The 23,596-nt window shown below is 36.6% G+C and overlaps 1 protein-coding gene across 4 annotated transcripts; it reads left to right on the top strand.

Annotated features, from left to right (window-relative positions):
• Window positions 1-443: 443 nt before the first annotated feature.
• Window positions 444-21,859, top strand: LOC120075496 (guanylyl cyclase 1). Of its 4 annotated transcripts, none has more exons than XM_039028943.1 (10): window positions 444-614; window positions 3,158-3,443; window positions 3,704-3,828; window positions 11,566-11,677; window positions 11,957-12,031; window positions 19,383-19,471; window positions 19,658-19,719; window positions 19,841-19,913; window positions 20,513-20,588; window positions 21,441-21,859. In XM_039028943.1, the coding sequence occupies exons 2-10, from the start codon at window positions 3,282-3,284 to the stop codon at window positions 21,489-21,491; spliced, it is 825 nt and encodes a 274-aa protein (XP_038884871.1). In that variant the 5' UTR covers window positions 444-614; window positions 3,158-3,281; the 3' UTR covers window positions 21,492-21,859. The 4 variants fall into 4 exon arrangements, with proteins under 4 accessions (XP_038884871.1, XP_038884867.1, XP_038884870.1 ...); XM_039028939.1 differs by lacking the exon at window positions 21,441-21,859 and adding an exon at window positions 21,155-21,439 and having other exon boundaries at window positions 464-614; XM_039028942.1 differs by lacking the exons at window positions 444-614; window positions 21,441-21,859 and adding exons at window positions 628-2,266; window positions 21,155-21,439.
• Window positions 21,860-23,596: the final 1,737 nt, after the last annotated feature.

Below are 23,596 nucleotides of genomic sequence, written 5' to 3'. Positions count from 1 at the left end.
TCTTATGGGACATGTCGCGTGATCCTACAAATGTCAACGAAATCTGCAGATTACTAAATCTTAGGTAAATGGTCACTATAAATTGAACCCACAATCTCTTAAACTTTTATTAATGTCAAACCCTCTATTTATCACTGATGATCTATGATAGTTTATGCCAAGAATATTTGCTAGTGAATGGAAATGAGGGTTTCACCTTCTGGAAACATTGACAATTGGTCAAATATGATTAAAACTTTACATTTTCTTTTCATATATAGACATATTTGTTGAGAAAGAGGTACATGAATTAAAAATTAACACGTGTTGAAATCTGAAAACCTAAAATTTCCATCATGAAATAGAAAACTAGGAAGATGTCGAGACTGAAATTAGGAAAATATTGGGCGATATCCCACAATTTTTGGACCCTCAAAACGACAAATCGCAAAGGGCTGGGCAGGGCAATGCCTATATTCTTGTTTCGACATGTCGTCCAGAATATCATAGAACGGTGGAAAATTTTCCACAGCAGTTGAAATACAAAGCCAAGTTGGCCAACGATAGTATATCCTTCTTCAACGATCTTCTGCGAATTCAATCGGCGGCTTTATATTTAGTTTCAGCCTAACAAGGTAATTATAGCTCGATTTCTGATCATCTTTAGCTTTTAAAGTTGGTGGATTTTGATTTGCACTAGTTTATCTTTCATTTATTTCATCCTCTCCGTTTTATACTTGTTCTTTAATCAATCTGTTTCTTTGTTTGCTTGTTCTTCAATATTTTACTTTCTCACCATTGTTTGAATCCTTTTGTTTACTTGACCTTTTGTGCTTGTTCCAATTTTCGTTGCCAAGGGTCGAAATAAATTCGCATCCATGTTTGCTTTCCTATTTTCAGGTTCATTTTGACAACCATTCGGTTTAATTTCCTAAGAATTAGTGTTTTTCAAGGATTTGTAGACGATGGATTGTTTGTAATTCTTGCTTTGGGATCTAGAATCTTGCAGCTGCTTGTTCTTGTTATGTATTTATCATTTAGTTTATTTTATATTATCCAACGCGAAGATTGTACTATTTCTGACTTGGAGGACGTAGAATAATGTTGTTAGTGTATTGGAAGGCTGAAGCTACACATATGATTGGTTTAAGCATATTCTCGTTTCTGAGTGTGATGAACATAAGCTTTCTCTTGCCTGAACTTATAGTCTATATTCTTTGATATTTCTGTTTGAATAATTCATGGTACTCGTTGATAAAAAAGTGAGCTCTCTTATTCGAGCTTATAGTTTATACCCTTTGTTTGAACTCTGCACGTGTAAGACCCACTTTCAGCCTCCTAGCATTTGAGAATAATAGGTATATTGGTGTTTAGATTTTGAAAATTTTTGGTGGAAGAAAAAGCTCAAAATAAGTGAAACTAAAGGAAATTGAAAATTCAGATCGGTGAAGCACCTTTTTGAACAAAACAAAAAGACATATATATGTGGTTTCCTCACACATGGTTGAAGCCACACACATATCCACTCTGTTTCAAGTCAAATCTGTACACTAGTAACTCCAAATCATATTATCCATAGCTGGTAGAGGTCAGAACTGTAGATTCATACTTGTTTGAACACAAATTAACAAAGATCCAAGCCTTTTGGTAAGTTTTATGAGGCAATGGATCACTAACTTCTTTTGAATTGGATTGAAGTGTTCTAGTTTAGCTTTAGCCCTAAAACCCCTATGAGTATGGTTTTGGATAAGATCGAACACATCTTAAAAACACATTTTGAAAAACATGTTGGGCATTGGAAAAGTTCTAGATAATGCCAGAAGTAGTTCAATTAAACTTTTACACAAGGATTCAACTCGGTAAAGCTATCTTGTGAGGAAAAGTTTGGAAGAATGGAATTTAGATGATTGTCACATGAGTTTTCCTACTTTTGTTAAATGTTGTTTATGAATGCCTTGATGGAGCTCAAGAAAATGTATGGGTCTCTGTATGTTTTAATTTTGGAGTTAGCTCAAGTAAAAAAACGAAAGAAAATAGAGAATTTTCAAATTGTTAGCATCAAATGAGCAAAGAAGGAAGTTTGGAGTAAAAGCAATTGTTTTTGGAGAAGAAGGGAAAAAAGAGTTGAAAACTTTTCTTAGAAACAAGGACCTTGTTAATTAGCAAGGGGCATAAGGGTGTTTGGATAAGGAGTTGGTTAGGATATTTGGTTATAAGTAGGAGTAGTAGGTGTGGAGGAAGGAAGGCGATTATTGAGTCAATTGAAGCTTGGGACAGATTTCAAGAGGTAGGGTGCAAGTACCTCGAATTACTTGTTTATATTGTAATTTCTCTAGACATTGCAATATAATTATCTTTAATGTTTTCATATATTTTCTTGTTATGGGGTATCCTAACATATTTATGTTGCATCAATGAGTTGAAATTTTTATTTTTTATGAATATTTTTTAAAGTTATTTCTTATTAATTCTCCACTCACGGGTCTTTTTAGCTCATTCGTTTCCAAAAATTTTCATCATGTAGCATTAGAGTTTCCAAAGAGCCTACTGGAGTCAATTTCTGCCACCAATTTTCATAGAATTCATACCATTTTATATTCATGTTAATGTAGATGCATCTTTCATATGTTTTGTAACTAAAGTGGCTAGCATCTTTTGACAACACGATATAATTTAAAATTTGATGACGAATGAAAATTGAAACATATATGCTTTTTCATTAGTAGATTTTACTATGCAAGTGATTTTTGAATTTCTTTAAGTGATTACTGATTAGTGTGTCACGAGACAGACTTGGTGGTACAGTTGAAGTTTGAACTTATTATTTGGGAGTGAATATCTTCTTTTCAGGTGTGTTTTATCTGATTTTTTTCAAAGTTTTTCCCATTAAAACTTCTAATAAATTTATAAAGCAAGTTCTTGTTAGCGACTTGTTTTTCCAAAATGTATTTAGTTTTTATAACATTGACAATAGATACCATAGTTTTATTGGGATCTATTGTCGGCACGCTACGTCCTAGGTTTGCTAAGGTAACCTAGGGAAGGGTGTGACGAGATGAAGTATGTCCTCAAGTTTGATGGACATGAGTTATCCTTACATAAATTATTAGTTCATGTCATTTGATAATATTCCTCATTACTATTCTGACTCCGTATCTTACTTTCTCTTTGTTTGAAGGTAGTCGAGCTCAGGATTCTGGAATTAGGTTGAATAACAAATAAAATTTGTAGATCTTATTCTAAGTGAATAAAGGAGCGTTTTTTCGTTATATGGTGACTGCTTGCAGCTGGATTGGTCTCTAATGTGGCCATTCTATCTTCTCTTCAACAAGATTCTCAAGCTTGAGGAACCCAGAGAATTGGGTGGAAATGACTTGAGTTTAGTAGAAGTGTACCCATCTGAGAGGTTTCTAAGTAAAATAAAATGTGATGCTCCAATTCTGCCCCGCTCCCAGTTGATTGAAGTAAGCTTGTTTGATTTTGTTTCTTGTATCCTAATATTTTAGGACCTTACTTGAAGAGGACCCACTCTATAAGTTGTACAACTGTGACCTTGAGTCCTAAGTATCCTAATATTTTAATTTTCACTAGGCCAATAATCAATGTAATGATTCTGGCATAGACTAAAAAGTCAATGTGTAGCTATGTGGCAGTAAACCTTTTTTTTTTTCCTTTCAAATTTATATTTGTTGAGTTTTTTTCACTCTTCTTTTTTTCTTGCCAGGTACCACACATAAACCAGCTACAACAATGGGATTGTGGCCTTGCTTGTGTTTTGATGGTTCTGAACACTCTTGGGATCAATGATTGCCATATTCAATCACTGGCAGATCTATGCGGCACAAGAAGGTCTGTTTTTTTTTTTTTAGTATGATGCCCTTTTTCATCACGAATATTTAACATTCTCTACAAAGCTATTTTTACCATCCATATACGTATATGTATGTATAAATGGAAGGGAGTTTGTATTCACAACGATGTCTTAGAGGAACATGAAATCCGCCTGCAAATTACAAGATTTCCAAAGAAGATCTCCCTCAAGTTTTGACATTTATAATACTTTCAAAATGATTTCACTTAAAATGTAATTCACAAGAGAGTAAGAGTAGATATTGTACTTTCATGTTGCGTCTTTTGTTTTCGAAGCCTTTCACATGATGAATATGTAGAATAAAACAAAAGCTTTCAGAAGAAAAAGAGGAGGGGAAAAAAAACTAGCATCCACCACATTATCAAGAGGTTCAGCCACAATCACGCCCATGTGAGAATTCAATATTAGTTGTTTAACGATCAAGTTTGCATGATGTAATCCAGAAAATAGATGAATAATATTGTGGAATATCTCTCATAGGATCAAAATATGAATTGAAAAAGCCAATGAGAGTCATCAATTTTACTTGGGATTCTCATCAAGTTGTATTTTGGTAAATTCTAGAATTGAAAAATCTTCAGAAATTAAAATTTTCTAGTGTGTAAGAATCTTGAAATATATTTTCTCAAGTATTGACGTCTGGCAGTGAGATTCTCTTAGATTTTCTGTCCACCTAAAGAGATGTGAAAAACATTTTGAAATTTTAGTTTTCATCAATCTATGAGCGTCAATGTTATGCTGCAATAGACCCTGGCAAAAAAAACTAAGTAAATGTAGCCCAGACTTCAGAGTTTCACTGACGATAGTTAAATAATAGAAATAGACATTCAGGTTAGAAATGTTGATACTGTTCACGAGATTTTTACATGTCATCATATTAGGTTTACCTTTTCCCCCCCTTCTTTTTCAGTTTTTTTAATCCAAGTTTTAAATGGCCTCTCCTTAATGGTCTTGTTACTTGCCATTCCTCTCCTCTCCGACCATAGTTGATATTTCAGCATACAACCAATAAACTAACTAACCACTGTTCTCTCAAAATTTAGTTATCATAACAGTAGAACCATTCACTCAACCTCCTTGAGCTCTAGGTCTTATCTTTCTCATATACACAAAACTAACTGTGGCCTTTATCCTGTCCATACCCTTTGTCCAAACCCTGTCTTCAAGGTGAAAAGTTGGGTACTGACTGCAAATAACCACAAAAAGGCTCCCACGAAGCATTCTGCAAAGACTGATGTTCCCTGAGGATTAAAACAATTAAAATTAAGGATGAGAAGAAGAACAGGGAAGGGTGAACTCCCAAGAATGGAAAAGTCTTGGTGGAAAATTAAGTTCTTATGAGAGTTAGGGGAGAATGGAGTCAGTGTCAGTGTCAACTGAGTTTCAAGGTGATGCTACTTTCCGGGCCCTGATTTCCTCTCGTTATTTTCCCATATGCTGAGTCATTGAAGCGATGTTATGCCCTCAAATTTGATGGTTGCATCTTCTTCCACTCTGGCTACTTCATATTTATGCATTTTCTGCCTTCTTGGCTTCCTTTTACGCACATGAAACCTTTTCTCCATGACTTTAAAAAACAGGTCAGTGTCTATGTTGTGGGAATTTTCTGTATCTCACTCTAATATCCGATTTTTTTTCATTTTCTCATAAAGTGATTTGAGGCAATCATCAATAGATTTTGTTTCTTTGTCACATTGGCATAATTTTGAAACTGATGCCCAAAATCAAAGTCAATAGAATTAGCAATTGGAAAACCATAAATGGGAACAGTTAAAAGATAGAAAATAGAGAACACTAAGTTTACGTGGAAAATCCTAGAACAGGGAGAAAAACCACAATAGAGAGTCTCTTTTTATTATTTTAACATGAAATGAAAGTTACAAGAGAAGTCATATTTATAGGCACTAGCAAGCCGAATACAAAAAAGGAAATAAACCTAGGGTAAAATAAAATACTAAAATACCCTCAGGACTATAAACTATCAACAAAACCCCTTATTTCTAACACTCCTTCTCAAGTTGGGACGTAGATGTCAATCAGACTCAACTTGCTACATGAGTCAAAACTTTGCCTGAGTAACCCTTTGGTGAGGACATCAACAACTTGTTAGACTAGATGGAATATACCGAATACAGATACTTTCATTGTCCAATTTCTCTTTTATAAAGTGTCTATCAATCTCCAAATGTTTCGTTCTATCACGTTGTACAAATTATTGGCTATGCTTATAGCCGCTTGATTATCACAATAGACCTTCATAGGTAAAACACTGTCTTGGTGAAGATCAAACAAAACTTTCTTCAACCAAATTTCTTCACAGATTCCCAAACTCATAGCTCTGTATTAAGCTTCTGCAGTGCTTCTAGCAACTACACTTTGTTTCTTACTTCTCCAAGTAACTAGGTTACCACACACAAAAGTATAGTATCCAGAGGTAGACTTTCTGTCAATAACTGATCCTGTCCAATCAGAATCGGTATAAGCCTCAATACATTTCGTGTCACTTTTCCTGAACATCAGACATTTACTCTGAGAGTTTTTCAAATATCTCAGAATCCAATTCATAGCTTCCATGTGTTCTTCGTAGGGTGCCTGCATAAACTGATTAACAACATTGACAGTATAGGAAATATCTGGTCTAGTGTGAGATAAGTAAATCAGCTTTCCCACTAGACGCCGATACCTCTCTTTATCAATAGGAACTTTGTCAACAGAATCTCCCAGTTTCGCATTGAATTGAATAGGAGTGTCAACAAGTCTACATCCAGTCATATCTGTTTCTTTTAACAGGTCAAGAGTGTATTTATGTTGTGAGTCAGAGATCCCTTCCCTTGATCTTGCCACCTCCATTCCAAGGAAATACTTTAGATTTCCTAGTTCTTTGATCTCAAACTCGTCAACCATTTTCTTTTTTAGCCCGATGTTCTCAGCAATATCATCTCCTAACAAGACAATATCATCTACATACACAATCAGAACAACAATTTTCCCAGATACTGATCTTTTTGTAAACAACGTGTGATTAGAGTGTCCCTGAGTGAAACTTTGGGACTTAACAAAGGTAGTAAACCTATTGAACCACGCTCTCAGGGACTGTTTCAAACCATACAAAGACTTCCTGAGTTTACAAAGCTGATGATCAAACTGAGCTCAAAACCTGGGGGAGGGCTTATATAAACCTCGTCTTCTAATCACCATTCAGAAATGCATTTTTTACATCAAATTGATGGAGAGGCCAGACTTTATTAACTGCAACAGAAAGAAGGACCCGAATCGTGTTAACTTCGCTACAGAAGAGAAAGTCTCAGAATAATCTATTCCATAAGTTTGAGTAAACTCTTTTGCTACAAATCTGGCCTTGTACCTGTCTAGAGTTCCATCTGATTTATACTTCAAAGTGAACACCCACTTGCACACAACTGTTTTACGCCCTTTAGGAAGAGCTACAAGGTCCCACGTATTATTCTCTTCAAGAGCCCTCATTTCTTCCATGATGACAATCTTCCACTCAGGAATTTTCATAGCCATATGTATATTTTTTGGTATTGTTGCTGTATCAAGGCTGGCAGTGAAGGCCCTGAACTCAAAAGATAGATTACTGTAAGACAGAAAGCTATGCATGGGGTACTTGATGTAGGACCTAGTGTCTTTTCTTAATGCAATGGGCATGTCGATAGATATCATAATCCCCTGGTTTGTCTGAATCCTCATCTGTAATGGGATTTTGATTACATTTTTCAGCCTAAGGAAGAGTCTCACTCTCATGTGTTTATGTCGAAGTTTTATCACTGCTTGCAACCCTGTTATTCTCTAGAACTAACATATCAGTCTTGTCATTCTCAGCCAAATCAACAATACTCGACACACAAGTTAGTATTATTAGGGCTTGTAGTACCTTGAGCTTGTGTTGGTTCAGATTCATGGACCGGAGCCAGCGGAGCAGTAGGGGACACCATTTCCTTTATGAGATTCTTTCTGTAGTAAGTTATCCAAGGGACTTGTTTAGTGGGTAGAACGGTATCATGGGCACTCAGGATGGGTTCAAGAAGGTCAATAGGGGTTGAAGATGTGGGGACTAGTTAGTCTCTTCACTAGTACTCTCCCTCTAAAGATGACTAACGGGGAAGAAAGGTTTATCCTCAAGGAATGTTACATCCATAGAGATGAAGTATTTTCGGGAAGAAGGGTGGAAACATTTATAACCTCGCTGATGAGGGGGATACCCAACGAAGACACATTTTTTAGCACGAGGGGCAAACTTAGTTTGGTTAGGGCCATGACTATGAACAAAGGCAGTGCACCCAAAAACTCGGAGAGGGATATCAGGAATAAGCCACGTGGTAGGGTATGACTCCTTGAGGCATTCAAGAGGGGTTTGGAGTTGGAGGACACGAGAAGACATTCGATTAATAAGATGAGCTGCAGTCAGAACTACATCCCCTCATAATAAGATGGAAGTGAAGTAGACAACATGAGAGACGTGCAACCTTGAGGAGGTGACAATTTTTCTTTTCAGCCACCCCATTCTGTTGAGGGGTTTAAGTACATTAGCTTTGGTGAACAATGCCTTTAGAGGACAGAAAATCACGAAGGGTATGATTAAGGAACTCACGACCATTATCATTACAAAGAACAATAATTTTTGTGTTGAACTGAGTCTCAACAATAGTGTAAAATTGTTGAAATATCGATGAAACCTCAGATTTATCAGTGAAGAGAAAAACTCGTGTAAGATAGGTATGATCATCAATAAAGGTCACAAACCAACGTTTCCCCGAAGAGGTGGTAATACTCGAGGGACCCCAAACATCACTATGAATAAGGGTGAAGGGCTGAGAAGGTTTGTAAGGTTGAGACGGAAAGGTGACCCTATGTTGTTTTGCACGAATGCACACATCACAAGACAGAGAAGAGACATCAACTTTATTGAATAAATGAGGAAATAAATATTTCATATATTGAAATTTTGGGTGACAAAGACGAAAATGCCACAACATACAATCTTTTTCTGAAGTTGAAAAATAAGAAGACAACAAACTAGTCCTATAACAGTTCTTAGAGGAAGCATCATCATCAAGGAAATAGAGTCCCCTATCGTGTCAGGTAGTGCCAATCGTCTTCCCCAAGCTCAAGTCCTGAAAGAAAACATTATCTAGTGAGAAGGCAACTTGGCAATTTAGATCTCTAGTTATCTTACTGTTAAATAGTAAATTGTAAGATATTTTGGGTACATGCAACACATTCTGTAAAGTTAAACCATTACAAGGAGAAATATGACCCTTGTCCGCAATAGGAGAAAGGATCCATCTGCAATCCGAATCTTTTCATTTCCAGCACTCGGAAGATATGATAAGAAATCATCGGAAGATCCAGTCAAATGATTTGTAGCTCCTGAATCAAGTATCCATAGTGTCTTACCATTTATACCGAGGAGACTTAAGGATTGAGAGGTACCTGATTGAGCAACGACCCTAAGAGAAAAGACACCAGGGTCACTTTGGCAATGCACTTGAGGTTGTGATTGGGAGGCACTCGTAGATTCACTCATAAGAGCCTGACCAAGATTGGACTTGTCATTTGGATGACGTCTTTTGCCATTCAGTGGTCTACCATGTAACTTCCAACACCGATCTTTCGTATGCCAGGGTTTCTTGCAATGTTTACACACCGTGGTCTGTTTCCCATTTTTGCTTGTCACTATCAGAACCAAATAATTTCGCATTGAAAAGCAACAGAATCAGCAATAGATACAGTCGTGATGTTCATAGCAGTAACTCTGTTTTCCTCTAGACAAATCTCATAGTACACTAACATAAGAGAAGGTATAGGCCTCTGTCCCAATATACGGCTCGCATTACATCGAACTTGGAGTTCAGACCAACTAGGAAATCATAAATATGATCGGCTTCCTCAATCTTGGAATACTGGACACCTCCACAAGGACAATCCCAGATAATTTCACGACATAAGTCCATCTCCTGCCAAATTAGGGACAATTTGTTAAAGTATGAAATGGCATCCATCATCCTCTGTTTGCACTCGTGAACCTGTTTACGCAGATTGTAAAGACGAGATACATTCTGCCTCTTAGAATATAATTTCTGAACTGCATCCTAGTTATCTTGAGCAATCGCAGCATACAACAACGGTTTCTCTATCTGAGGTTCCATACTATTGATCAGTAGTGATCGAAGTAGGGAGTCTTCTCCTTTCCAAATGCGCTCCTGAGGATCCCCTAGCCTAGGTCTTGGTATCTCACCAATTAGATACCCAAACTTGTGACGCCCCTCAAGAGCCATTTTAATGGACTAAGATCAGGAGAAATAATTCTGATCATTCAACTTTTCTCCTGCAATTAACCCTGAGGAATTTCCCATAGATCCAGACGAATAGTTTGTAGTAGTTAAAGCAGGGAAAGAGGTTACCTGATTCTCTGGATACATCGGGAAACCGGAAGAAATGTCAAAATTCACCATACTAGAATTTAAGTTTGTGGAAGCACCTAGGGCTGCCCCAAGAGTAGCGATTTGTTGCTGAAAACTTGCCTGAAGATTAGCCAACTGTTGTTGAACCATTACCAAAGATAAACCAATCGAACCTTGATGTTCATAACTAGGCGGCGCATGATGAGGAAGGCCCGACGGCTGTAGGTAGGTTGTTTGTGGCTGGAAGGGAAAGGAGCCAGGGATTCCCGACGGTTGTGAGGGGCTTGTTGCCAAACCAGGGGATTTACCTCTATGGTAGGCAGATGACTCACCGATCTCGGCTTAAGTTGTATGTTTCGGCTATCGGTAGCAAGGTTGGAGGGGTAGACAGCAGCAACACTCGGTAACAAGGGAGGAACGTCGGCTGCATTGTGAAAAAGGGCGGCAACGGCGCTAGGGTTTCCATCAAAGGGTTGCGGCAGCGCTAGAGTTGGACAGATATGCGAGGACTGAAGATACCGATCAACAGCAGCTTGGACGACATTAGCAGTGGCAGTGTCGGTGGTTGGAGGCCCTATCGGCAACTGTGGCGGAAGCGGTGCTGGTGCAGAACTAAGGTTATCTTGCACCGGTTGGTTTTCACTGATGGCGACTAGGGTTTCATCACCACACTCGGATGCCATGTTAAAAGATAGAAAATAGAGAACACTAAGTTTACATGGAAAACCCTAAAACAAGGAGAAAAAACCACGATAGAGAGTCTCTTTTTATTATTTTAACACGAATTGAAAGTTACAAGAGAAGCCATATTTATAGGCTCTAGTAAGCTCTAATACAAGAAAGGAAATAAACCTAAGGTAAAGTAAAATACTAAAATACCCTCGGTACTATAAACTATCAATAAAACCCCTTGTTTCTAACCCAAACTTACAGAGAAGTTTATTGAGTTCCAAGCTTTCAAGAGGTTTTCACTCTCTTTCAAAGTTTAATTTTCTGTAATCCATCCCGGCTTTCTTTCCCTTTCCCTCTCCCTCTCTCAACCAGTCAATAAACTACCTCCCTCTCTTTTCGCCAACTGCCGTTTCCAGATAACCATTCACCTCCTTAACTGTTCCTCAGTATAGGAAACAGGGAGCTTTAGTTTCTAGAATAAAAATCAATGAGATTACTAGCTGAAGCGTTCTTGACTTTTATGGATCAGTTTTTACTCCTTTTGATAGTAAAAATTGCACTTTTTCAGTATACAAACGTGGGAGCTGATAATTTCTGGTTGTAACTTTTTTTGGGCAGCATATGGACTGTCGATCTGGCATATTTGTTGCAGAGATTTTCAGTCAGTTTCTCCTACTTCACAGTGACCTTTGGTGCGGACCCTAATTATTCTGTTGAATCATTTTACAAGGTATTTTTTTCCCCTGTTGGTTTCGAGCACAGAAATTATTCGACTGGCTATTATTCCATTTACCATTGTACCTGTCCATAAGATTTTTGGTTTGTCACGTGTGTAATTGGCTATGGAAGTCGCACAAGGTTTGAATTAAAAGCCAGTTCTAATGAAAAAGCCTCATATTTTCATTGGGTGAAAATTAAAAATTTTTAAAATTACATTTTGTTAGGCAACGATGTTTTAGCACGGCCCTCTCTTTCCTGCTGCAGTGCTTCTGAACACAGTTTTCTGCAGGAGGAACTAGCGAATGATCTTGTACGAGTTGATAGGCTATTTCAAAAGGCACTGGAAGCCGGAATCAAAATTGAGGTGTAGTCACTCACCACATCCAATTATTTCTTTCTGGAAGATTAATACATATCTATATATTACATTTTTTTTTATCGTTATGAAAATATTTAAAGTATATATTCTGTATGTTGTATTCATTTTATGTTAAGCCAAGATTATTATACACTTTTGGTCTATAAGATTCGAACTTAGTTTATTTGGTCGTTGGGCTTTAAAAACAAACATTTTTTTTTAAAATTTTGGGCCTAGAGATTTGAATTTAATTTCTATTTGGTTATTGAGTTTCAAATGCGACATATTTGGTATAGTTTGAATTGATTTTTAGTTGGTCCTTGGTTTCCCGTTTGAGAAAGATATTGATTATCACTCAGGAATATGTTGCGGTGCCTTTCAAAGCTTCCAAAATAGGGAAATAAATGATCAGTTTGTTGCTAAGAAATACTCATTCTTTTTCTAGTTGACCCTTCGTGGCTCGTCTGAAGAATAAGACATGGATTACTCACTGTGGCTTTAGTTGTGTTCAAAATTTATGGTTGAGAAAGTGATAGAATCTTTGGATATTTTTTTGTGTTACTCCCAACCAGATGTCAAGAATGTTAGACGTCATGTTTTGTTATATTGAAAATGCCTGACGGAAGTTGTATATTAAAATAATCCACCAAAACTCCAAATTTGTGTTTGTCATAAATAAATCTAGGAAAAAGTACATTTTTTGTCTTTAGGATTTGAACATGGTTTCTATTTGATCCTTGAGTTTTTAAAACTAACATTTTTGGTCCTTGAGATTTGAATTTAGTCTCTAATGAGTCCTTGTGGTTTCAAAGTTGAAACATTTGGTCTTGATATTTTAATTTGATTTCTAACTGGTATGGTTGAAATTGGTTTAGTTTTTAATTGGTTAGTGAGAAGAGTTGACCATTAGTCATCCAACTCATTTAAAAATACACATCGGCAAACTAGCAAAGTCTTGTCAACGTATATTGTTTGTCACATCATCATTTTGTTAGGTTATCTATCAGTCAACTCAACTCAAAGACTAATTCGTCACCGATTTTTAAACTTTAGGGACCAACTAAAACTTATGAAACCAACTCAATCACCCTTTTTGTAAATGGCTTCTTCATTTGAATATAATTTCTATTACCTAAAAAAAAAATCTTTAGGGGCAAATTAGATATTAAACTCAAACATTGAGGGCCATTCATGTAATTTTTTAAACCTCAAGGACTAAATAGAACTAAATCCAGATTGAAGACCAGAACGGTCAGTTCTGAAAACTTAGGGAAAAAAATAAAAATAAGTTCAAATCCGGGAGCCAAAAGTGTAGTTACTTATAAATCTAACCGAAGCTAATTAGTTAGGGAAAATAGAACAAAATGGAAGATTTTCATTTAAGCTCTTGACGACATGAAAGATGCTAAAGAAAACCCATGGCACATCATAAGGGCAAACGGCGATGGATGCTTTCAAAGAGATGGCTATCTTGGATTCTTGGTCATTTGGTATCTCTACCTTATTAATCAAAATTGTGAACATAACATGGATGCATGTTTTTATTCTTTTAAATTTTACTAGAAGAATTGGGGACTTATAGTTCGAAGGAATATGTTAGGAATCTACCCCCTATGCTCAATAAAATCCAACAATACAACAACCCCAGAAGTAACCAGCAAAACAGAGCAACAATTTATGTCACAAGATCTATTTATCAGAGAATAATCAAAAGCTTACACTGAAAACAAAGAGCATAACAATAGAATAAAAGTAGGACAATAATAAGAGCAGAAGAACTAGCCAATTCGAGAGGGCTAGAAATCTCTCCTTCAAAAGCTGCCGTAGCTTTTCCCAAAATGTTCCGTCCTTTCCTTCAACCTCCCTCCGTTCTGTTTATAGCCTAGCTTAGACCACCCCCCCCAACCATCTCTTTCCTCACGGTTATTTCCTCCTCCCACAATCTTTGGTGTAATTCCTCTTCTACCCTTCCTCTTATAGGCGTATATGATTGGAGGCTTAACAATACCGCCCTCCTCGAAACGCACCTTGTCCTCAAGGTGGAGCTAAGGAAACTGTTCCTTCATCAAGTACACCAACTCCCATGTCGCTTCACTCTCTAGCAATCCTTTCCATTTCACCAATCATTCATTTGCAGCCAATTCCCTGTTCCAACGTATTCCCAGAATGAATTCAGGAACCACCTGCAAGTCCCCCTCTTCAGTTAATGTTGGGGGATTTTGTTTCACTTTGATTTGCTCAAACTGGGATATATGGAATACGTTGTGTATATTTGCCTCAGGTGGTAATTCTAGCTTGTATGCCACCTCTCCAATCCGTTCCAACACACGATAAGGACCATAGAATGTTGGGGCTAATTTTTCACATCATTTCCTTGCTAAAGAGCGTTGCCGATAAGGCCGGAGTTTCAAAAACACTTCATCTCCCACTTCAAATTGTAATTCTCTCCTATTCAAATCAGCTTGCTTCTTCATTCAGTTCCTTGCTACCACTAGGTGTTCTTTCAGGGCATTCAAAGCCGTATCCCTTGCCATCAGTTGTTGCTCCACCAAATCATTTGAAGCCTTGTTCTCCCCGTATGATACTAATGGTGGGGGTTTTCTTCCAAACACTACTTGATATGGAGTGGATTTAATTGAAGAATGGAAAGTGGTGTTGTACCAAAGTTCAGCCCAAGGAATCCACTTACTCCATTTCGATGGTTGCGCATTACAAAAACACCTCAAATAGATCTCTAAACATCGATTTACTCTTTCATTTTGTCCATCCATTTGAGGGTGGAATGTTGTGCTCCTTTTTAGTATTGTCCCCATCATGAAAAACAATTCCTTCCAAAAATTACTAAGATCTTATTGCGATCAGTCACTATTGACTTTGGAACTCCATGATGACGCAAAACCTCTTGTATAAAGACTTTTGCTACTTGCTTGGCTGAAAAATGATGTTTTAACCGAGCAAAATGTGCACATTTACTCAATCTGTAAACGACTACCATAATTGCATTGTACCCTTCGGACTTAGGCAATCCCTCCACGAAATCCATAGTGAGGTCATCCCAAATTTGGTAGACCCGCTGACTTGAGAGCTTCCGTCTTGTTCCTTTGGCAAGTCTCACATTGCTCAACATATCACTTGATGTCTGACTTCATCCCTTGCCAAAATAGTTTACCAGACATTCTCTTGTAGGTTCGTAGAAAGCCTGAATGTCCACCCAAGACTGAGTTGTGGAAAATGTGCAAGAGTGAAGGTATTAAGATGGAGTTTTTAGAAAGGACTAACCTCCCTTTATACAATAACTTCCCACCAAAAAGTTTACTTTTAGTTCAAAACGATCAATATGTAGAATCAGAACAAGTGATTGCCGAGATTCGCGCGGGAACACATTCTGGGAAAATAAAACTTCCATCGAAGAGAAGCAAATGAAAGGCTTTCATAAAAATTCTCGTAGAATCGATTGGCAAGAGGTCAACGATTAGTTTCGTCTTTCATTTCGTTTCCTTTTCGTTTGTTTCGAGAAATAGAAAGACATTACGATCCCCTGTGGAAAAAAAATTATTTGCTGAGACGGAAATAAAGATATCAAATCCCTACCAAGATAACTGGAAGTTCCAACCAATATATATAGGGTAGGGGGCGGATGTAGCCAAGTGGATCAAGGCAGTGGATTGTGAATCCACCATGCGCGGGTTCAATTCCCGTCATTCGCCCATGAATCCATTGGTAGCTAGGCTTACACTCCGAATCCTCTTGCAATTTAGCTATAATTTCTTGTAAGTCATCATCTTCCTTCACTTCCTTCAGTACTACGTCTACGTCCAATAAGGCTAGAGTCGTTAATACCAACAGCTCTTCAGTCGGGGGCAGCCGTGACAATGCATCAGCAGCCTTATTCATGAGACCTGGCTGATACAAGATCTCGAAATCATATCCCATTAGCTTCGTTAACCATCTCTGGAATTGGGGTTTACCTCTCTTTATTCTATCAAGAACTTCAATGCTTTTTTATCTAACACTTGTGAATTTGTTGCCCAATAAATAGTGTCTCCATTTTTGTACTGCCAACACCACTGCTATCAATTCTCGTTCATAAATCGATTTCTCTTGGGCTCGATGAGATAACTTCTAACTAAAATAAGTAAATAGGTTTCGCATTATGAGTCAGCACAACTCCAAATCCCATCCCAGACGCTTCTATCTCGGTTAAAAATGGGAGTGAGAAATCTGGTTAGGCTAGTACTGGGATAGTGGACATGGCTTGCTTCAATTCTTCGAAGGTGGGATTGGCTTGTTCATTCCAATGGAATGCGTTTTCCCGAAGTAATTGAGTTAGAGGGGCGGAAATTTGTCCCTATTTCTACACAAACCTCCTATAGTACCTGGTGAGACCAAGGAACCCTCACAATTCTGTTACATTCTTAGGACGTGGCCATTGCACCATAGCTTTTACTTTCTCTCCATCAGCCTCTACTCCCTCCTGTGAGACCCAATGACCCAAATATTGGATTCGAGTTTGACAAAATATGCACTTCTTTCCATTTCCAAAGAGTTTGTGATCCCTTAAAATGTTGAAGACCACTGCCAAATGTGTTTCATGGGTAGTGATATCTGGGCTGTAAATCAAGAAGTCATCGAAGAAAACCAAGATAAACCTCCTGAGAAAGGGTCCGAAAATTTGATTCTTTAATGACTGAAATCTCGCCGGAGCATGAGTCCAAACGGCATTACCAGAAATTCGTAATGCCTTTCATGAGTCCAAAATGCTGTTTTCTCCACATCATTTTCTTTCACCCTGATTTCGTGATATCTGGATCTTAAATCCAATTTCGAGTATACTGCTGATCCATGGAGCTCATCGAGTAACTCTTCAATAACAGGGATTGGGAATTTATCAGCAATTGTAATCTGGTTCAATTTTCTGTAATTGACACAGAATCCCCACCCCCCGTCTTTCTTCTTAACCAACTGAACCGGGCTTGAGTATGGGCTTCAACTTGGTCTTCTAATCCCAATTTCTCAATTTCCTCCTTCTGGTGATGTCTGTATTTGTACCATCTAACGTTCACTGGCGATTGCCCTTCCTTAGTGATAATTTGATGATCGATTTCACGCTTGGGTGGTAGTTCTGTAGGGGCTTTGAACACATCTTCGCTTTGCTCCAACAAAGATTGAATCATTACCGACAAGCTCTCCTCCTCTAGCTTACTGTCTTTCTTTTCCAAGTCGCTGTTATTAGTTATTTCCACATTCTGGAATTCGATTAAGAACCCCAGATCTTCCTCCTCCCAGACTTTCACTAAGGCCTTCAATGAGATTTCTGACCGTGTAAGGGACGGGTCTCCTTTCAAAGTCACCACTCGATTTCCTTCGGCAAAGATCATTGTCAGTGTTCACCAATGAACACCCATAAATCCCGTCGTAAACAGCCATTGCATCCCTAAAACCACAACCATTTTTCTTAGGCCTATTGGGAGGAAATCAACATGGATGACTAACCCTTGAAGTTGCAAGGTTATTGATTTACAAATTCCCTTTCTTCTGATCGCATCTCCGTTCCCAATCACCACTCCATACTTCATCGTTGGTGTTACAGGAAGCTTCATTTCATCAATTAAATTTTGATGAATGAAGTTATGGGTTGCCCCACAATCAATTAGGACAATCACCTCTCTGCCTCCCACTGTCCCCTTGAGTTTCATGGTCCCCTATTTGGAAAATCCCATCATCACGCGTAAAGAAATATCGACATCTTCGATTACTTCTGCTGAATTTAATTCAGGTACTGCTTCGGTTTCTTCAACTTCCCTAGTATCCTCTAAGTCATCCTCGTTCGTGATGAATAACATCAGTTCTCAATTTTCCCTGATTTTGCAACGACATTTGTGTGAGTATTTTTCGTTACACCAAAAACATAATCCCTTCTCCAGCCTTTCTCTATACTTAGTATCGGACAGTCGTTTAACCGGCGCATCCTTCTTCACCGTGTTTCCTTTGATGGGAATAGTCACTTGCCTGATCATTCCCGCCTTTGTTCCTTTAGGATTAGGTTTGTTCACCATGTTATTTCCCTTCCCAGCTCCTTGGGCCTCCTTTTTATCCGACCTATTAATCCCCAACTCAGTAAGGGCCGGTTTAAGCGCTAGATTCCTATCGTTAATTAGTTGGGCTTCTCACATATTAGCGTCCAGGCCCACCAGATGTCGGCTAATAACTTCAACCCGGATCGCAGTTCTAATCCGTTCAAAAACCGCGTCCACGAGCACATTTTCCGCCACCGGCAACGGAGCAGAGTAAGTCACAAATTTCTTCACATAATCAGCATAACTCTCCTCCTAATTGATCCTAAGTAGTTGAGCTTCGAGGCTTCCTTCAACTGTGGGACGATAATGTTCAGAAATTCTTCGTTTCAATTCTTCCTACGATTCTATTGCCTTTCGATTTTGGCCCCATCCGAAGCAATCTACTTCGTTCAGCGCAAAACTCACCACTGCTACTTTCACCTTCTCGACGTCACTAAGTTCATGGATCTCAAAATAATGTTTGGCACGATAAACCCATGATTCCGGATTCTCAGCATTGAGGATAGGCATTTCCAACCTCTTTTGTCAACTTCCCCGATCCCCTAATTTTGATTGGACTCCACTTCCTCCACTTTTCCCTTTTTCCTGGTACGACTCTTTTGCCACTCCTGAATCTTCATTCCTCTTTGTCAAGTTATCCCTCAGTTCCTCTGATAATATCTCACACTTTTGCAGAGGCCCAGGATCAGATCTTTCATCCCTGCGAGCTCCTTCTCTGTAGCTTCCATTCTCTCTTCGATTTGCTTCTGTGCCATTTGTCTTGTTTGCCCCAAGTTTGGTTAATGGCTCTGATACCAATTTGTTAGGAATCTACCCCCTGTGCTCAGTAAAATCGAACAATACAACAACCCCATAAATAACCAGCAAAACAGAGCAACAATCTCTGTCACAAGATCTATTAATATCAGAGAATAATCAAAAGCTTATACTCAAAACAAAGAGCATAACAATGGAATAAAAGGAGGACAATAATGAGAGCAAAAGAACTAGCCAATTCGAGAGGGCTAGAAATCTCTCCTTCAAAAGCTGTTGTAGCTTTTCCAAAAATGTTCTGTCCCTTCCCTCAGCCTCCCTCCATTCTGTTTATGGCCTAGCTTAGCCGCCCCCCCAGGTATCATCTCTTTCCTCACGGTTATTTCCTCCATTCTGTGTATGATTGGAGGCTTAACAGAATACTTTTAAAATACCTATACACAGTGTAGATTATTGTCATTTTATCTAATCTCAAATAGGAAGCTTATTGTCTTTTGATATTAAGTTAATGATCCTTGAATATACAGTGCAGATCTATCAGCAAAGAAGATATTTCTCTCTTAATGTTATCTGGGATATATGTTGCTATTGTGTTAGTTGATCAGCATAGATTGAGGTATATTACATTTTTAATGTTTAGAGTTCCTCACTGTTTTTTCTTGTAGTAACTACTTTATTGGCATTCTTGTAGCAACCATATTAATCCAAATATGATCGTCACCTTTTCACCACAAATTGCCTCTTCTTAGTTTTAGTTCTAAAATACTTATAAAACTAACTCTTTGGGATATTTGTGTCACAGTGGGTCTTGGCTGGAGGACGTACTCGTGTCAGGCATCTGTGACGGCAACTCTAGCTATACTGGTTAGTGTGGCTACGTTCTCACTAGATACACTGCTTACATAGGCTTGTGATGTATTACTCTCTCTGGACCTTATATTTTAGTTCGAATTATTTAGTCATTACCAATGAACGTGTTCTTCAGGTCACTATATTGTAGTATGTGGCTATGATGCTGATGCGGATGAATTTGAAATCAGAGATCCTGCAAGCACTAGGTTCTATCTTCCCCTTAGTTTATATTAAATCTCTTCATTCTATTAAAATAATCTCTGGCATGTTTTATTCTAGATTTAAATAGGATGAGTAGATTACATTGCTGCTAGGTTCAGATGATGGTACATTACCAGTACAGTCTATACGGTTTTAATTATTTGAATTCTAAATAATTGAATAATACATAGGTTGGTCCACGGTAATCATGTAAGGCCAATTTACCGATGCAAACTAACCTCGATACGTCCTTTATAGAAACCCAGATATGTGCTCTTTAGATTAATTAAGATGATAGTCAAGATCAGAATAGCATATTGATAGCAATAAAGTTCTCAAGGTTTTATGGCAATCAAAACTAAAACTACTATTTTTAACAAGATATTGTGTTTTTAAGACAATTCACAGATTTCTTTTGTATTTGCAGTCTGTTCATGATTATTACAAATTAGGGTATCCTTTTTAATGGTTTTAATATGTCCTTAATAGGTTTCATGTGAAAAAAGAGATTGTATTCTTAAGACTTTGATCTGATTTATAGGTATTGATAAATGACTTTAGCTAGTTATAAAAAATTAGAAGCTAATTCAACAAAGTTTTGCAGAAAGCATGTGAGGATCTCTTCAAACTGTCTAGATGATGCACGCAAATGCTTCGGTACTGATGAAGATATCTTATTGGTACTTTTTTAACTAACTTCATCTTGTGATCTGTTCCATGGCAATTTGAAAATAGAAAATAACACGCTCAGTTCTATCTTTTTCTTAGTCTGTTTTGCTTTGTCTTTTGACTTTTTGGGGGAAATACTTTCGACAGCTTTGCTTGTCCATCTCAGCTTATTGTGACTTCATTCAATGCTAAGCATATAATGAGATTTAGTGAATACTCACTAAACAATGGTAAACATGGCCTGATAAATTGTCTAAACTTTGAGAATGAAAATTGAAGAATCTGAAATCAGCCACGTATTATTCACAATGGATTAGGGAGACCAAAACAACTATAATCCATACCAGTTTGATTACTTAGTCAAGCCAAGTTTAAACTTTAAAAAAATAGTTTTTAAAAACTTATTTTGGTTTTTAGAATTTCGCTTCGAATTCAAATGTTTCATAAGGAATTATGAAAAACATTATAAAAAAAACTGTGAGAAAACAAATGTAATTTTTGAAAGTCAAATAGTTATCAAATAGGGTTCAAAGTCATATATGATTATATTTTCTTTTGGATTTGATTGTGTGCATAGGTATCTTTGGAGAAGAGTAGGAAGCAAAGGACCGAATCACCTCATCATTCTCCAAATGTCAACATCAACTGCTGAATATATATCTCTGTTTGATTGAAATGTTATTAATACTTAGGAGAGTATTAAAACTCCATATTATGTTCTTCACTGTATAGTTCATTGATATCTTTTCTTCCATTTTATGTATAGTGATTACGTATCCATATTTGTATCAACATCAACTGCTGGGTATGGTGATTGTAAAAAATGGGATCCTGTTTTTTAATCATACTATAATTCTCTTCAGGGTGTGTTCCATCAGTTCAAAGAAGACAATGCCCTGCTGTCCACTTCATGATTTCATGTTATAAGGTATGAGTTATGTCTCTCAATGCTCATTCTTTTTGCAGTACCACATAAATCTCCCACTTTAGACCGCCCTCATGCCATCTTCCTCCATTATTCTATGGCTAATTTACACAAAACTAAATAATAATAACAAAGCTTTGTAAATATGTTTAGAAACTATAATGTGTTATATAGATAGAAATGTAGAAGGATGACAAAAATATAGTGATCATGACCTTGATAAAGGGTTAAAAGATCATAGGTTCAATTCATAATTAGTCTACCTATCTAGGATTTAATATCCTACGAGTTTCTTGACACTTAAATGTTGTAGGGTTGGGTGGATTATTCTGTAAGATTACTCAAAGTGTGTTTAAAGTTAGTTCAGACACTCACGAACATAAAAAAAAATCAGTAATATTTTAATATATATAATCAATCATATAAATGTTAATAATTATGTTCCTAGTTTTAGTGTGACTACTATTATAGAAGTGATTCTTGAATTGAAGCAAATGTAAAATTAGAAATCGAGCCTAATTCTAGTATATGGTACCACCCGTCATGAAGATGATTTCTAATAAGAAAATAAGGCAATAGAGGCCAGTTTTACGATTTGATTGAAACAATTTAAAGGTAAGACGTTAATTTCCATAAAATTGGTAAACAAATCACGTTGATTTACAGAGAAAAACTTTGCTTTCCACTGTAGGTTAACATATCTTTAGTTAATGATTATTGGTTCAGTTTGTAAGGACATACACTGATTGGTACTAAAAGCATTTAGAGCCGGGTTTTTTAATTTTTTATCTTTTTATTTTATTTTATTATTATTATTATTATTATTATTATTATTATTATTATTANTTTATTTTATTTTATTATTATTATTATTATTATTATTATTATTATTATTATTATTATTATTATTTAGAATGAATGTTGCTGGAAATTTTTTTAGATGTCTGAAATCGTAGAAACTAAAAAAATATAGATGTTTGGTATCTTTAAATTTTAGAAAAAGTGTAAGGATGCTTGAGAATATCTAGATAATCATATTTGTTTTTGTATGATTTTTTAATGAGAATGTTATGAAATGATAGATTATTCCCACATGAAAATTTATATATTAATTTAATATAAGTAAATTTATAGGACAGTGTCTTTAATTTATATATTAATTATTTTCTCAAGAAAAAATATATATATTAATTTAGATGCTTGGGCAATTAACATTACCCCAAAACGTTGGTTCCATTGAAATCTTGGATTTCCATGGAAGGTAAAAATTGAAAACGTTTATTAAATAAATAAATAGATCTAGGTACCGAGGAGAAGGTTTTCTTTTAAACTATATTTTTACCACTGTATTTTAACTAGTGTCACAACTTTTTCCCGTAATTTTTATAACACTTTAATCGCATCCTTCCCTATCTAGAAACACAATGGCTAATTAACCAAATTTCACTAACAAAAACACGTGGTTCTCAAAATTTAGATCAAGCTTCATAGTTAATTTTATGGGATTCCTTTTTTCAACAAGTTATTCAGTAAATAATTACTGTAAATTAATTTTTTTTAAAAAAAAGAGAGAGAGAGAGAGAGAGAGAAACAATTGTTTAGAATCATCTTTCATTTTCAATAACTCCCTTGTTTGCTAAAAGGGAAAACTTAAAAATAGAAAAAGAGGAGAAGTAATCTTTTTCTGGAATATATGAATAATAATATTGCTTTTAAAAAGGTAAAGCAACCCAATATATATATAGAAATAGAAATAGAAATAGATACAGTTTGGGAATTGGTGGGATTCATCATTCATGGCATGTGGGGGATGGATGGATGGAGGTTGAGTTTATGCCCTGTCTTATGGATTTGGGCCTATGATGAATATCCATGTGACACGTGGAGCCATCTAAATAATTGAACATGTTATGATCATCTTCTTTAGGGAAAAAAAATTAACAAAATGAATTTAGAAAAAAAATAAAACATCATAAGAGTAACACCTTATGTTTTTGTTAAAGAGATGATTATAAATGGGCCCAAAACTTAATAATGTACAACACTCACTCACTCACTCCACACCCACTCTCAATCAGACACTCCATACTCCCA

This window comes from Benincasa hispida, chromosome 4 (genome assembly GCF_009727055.1).
Source record: "Benincasa hispida cultivar B227 chromosome 4, ASM972705v1, whole genome shotgun sequence".
NCBI lineage: Eukaryota > Viridiplantae > Streptophyta > Magnoliopsida > Cucurbitales > Cucurbitaceae > Benincasa > Benincasa hispida.
This window is presented reverse-complemented; position numbering and strand designations above follow the sequence as displayed.

Coding starts and splice junctions, on each gene's coding strand:
- LOC120075496 (XM_039028939.1), top strand. CDS start 3,282: ATGTGGCCATTCTATCTTCTCTTCAACAAGATTCTCAAGCTTGAGGAA. Junction 3,829..11,565: donor GATCTATGCGGCACAAGAAG/GTCTGTTTTTTT, acceptor TTTTTTGGGCAG/CATATGGACTGTCGATCTGG. Junction 12,032..19,382: donor AAGCCGGAATCAAAATTGAG/GTGTAGTCACTC, acceptor TTGAATATACAG/TGCAGATCTATCAGCAAAGA.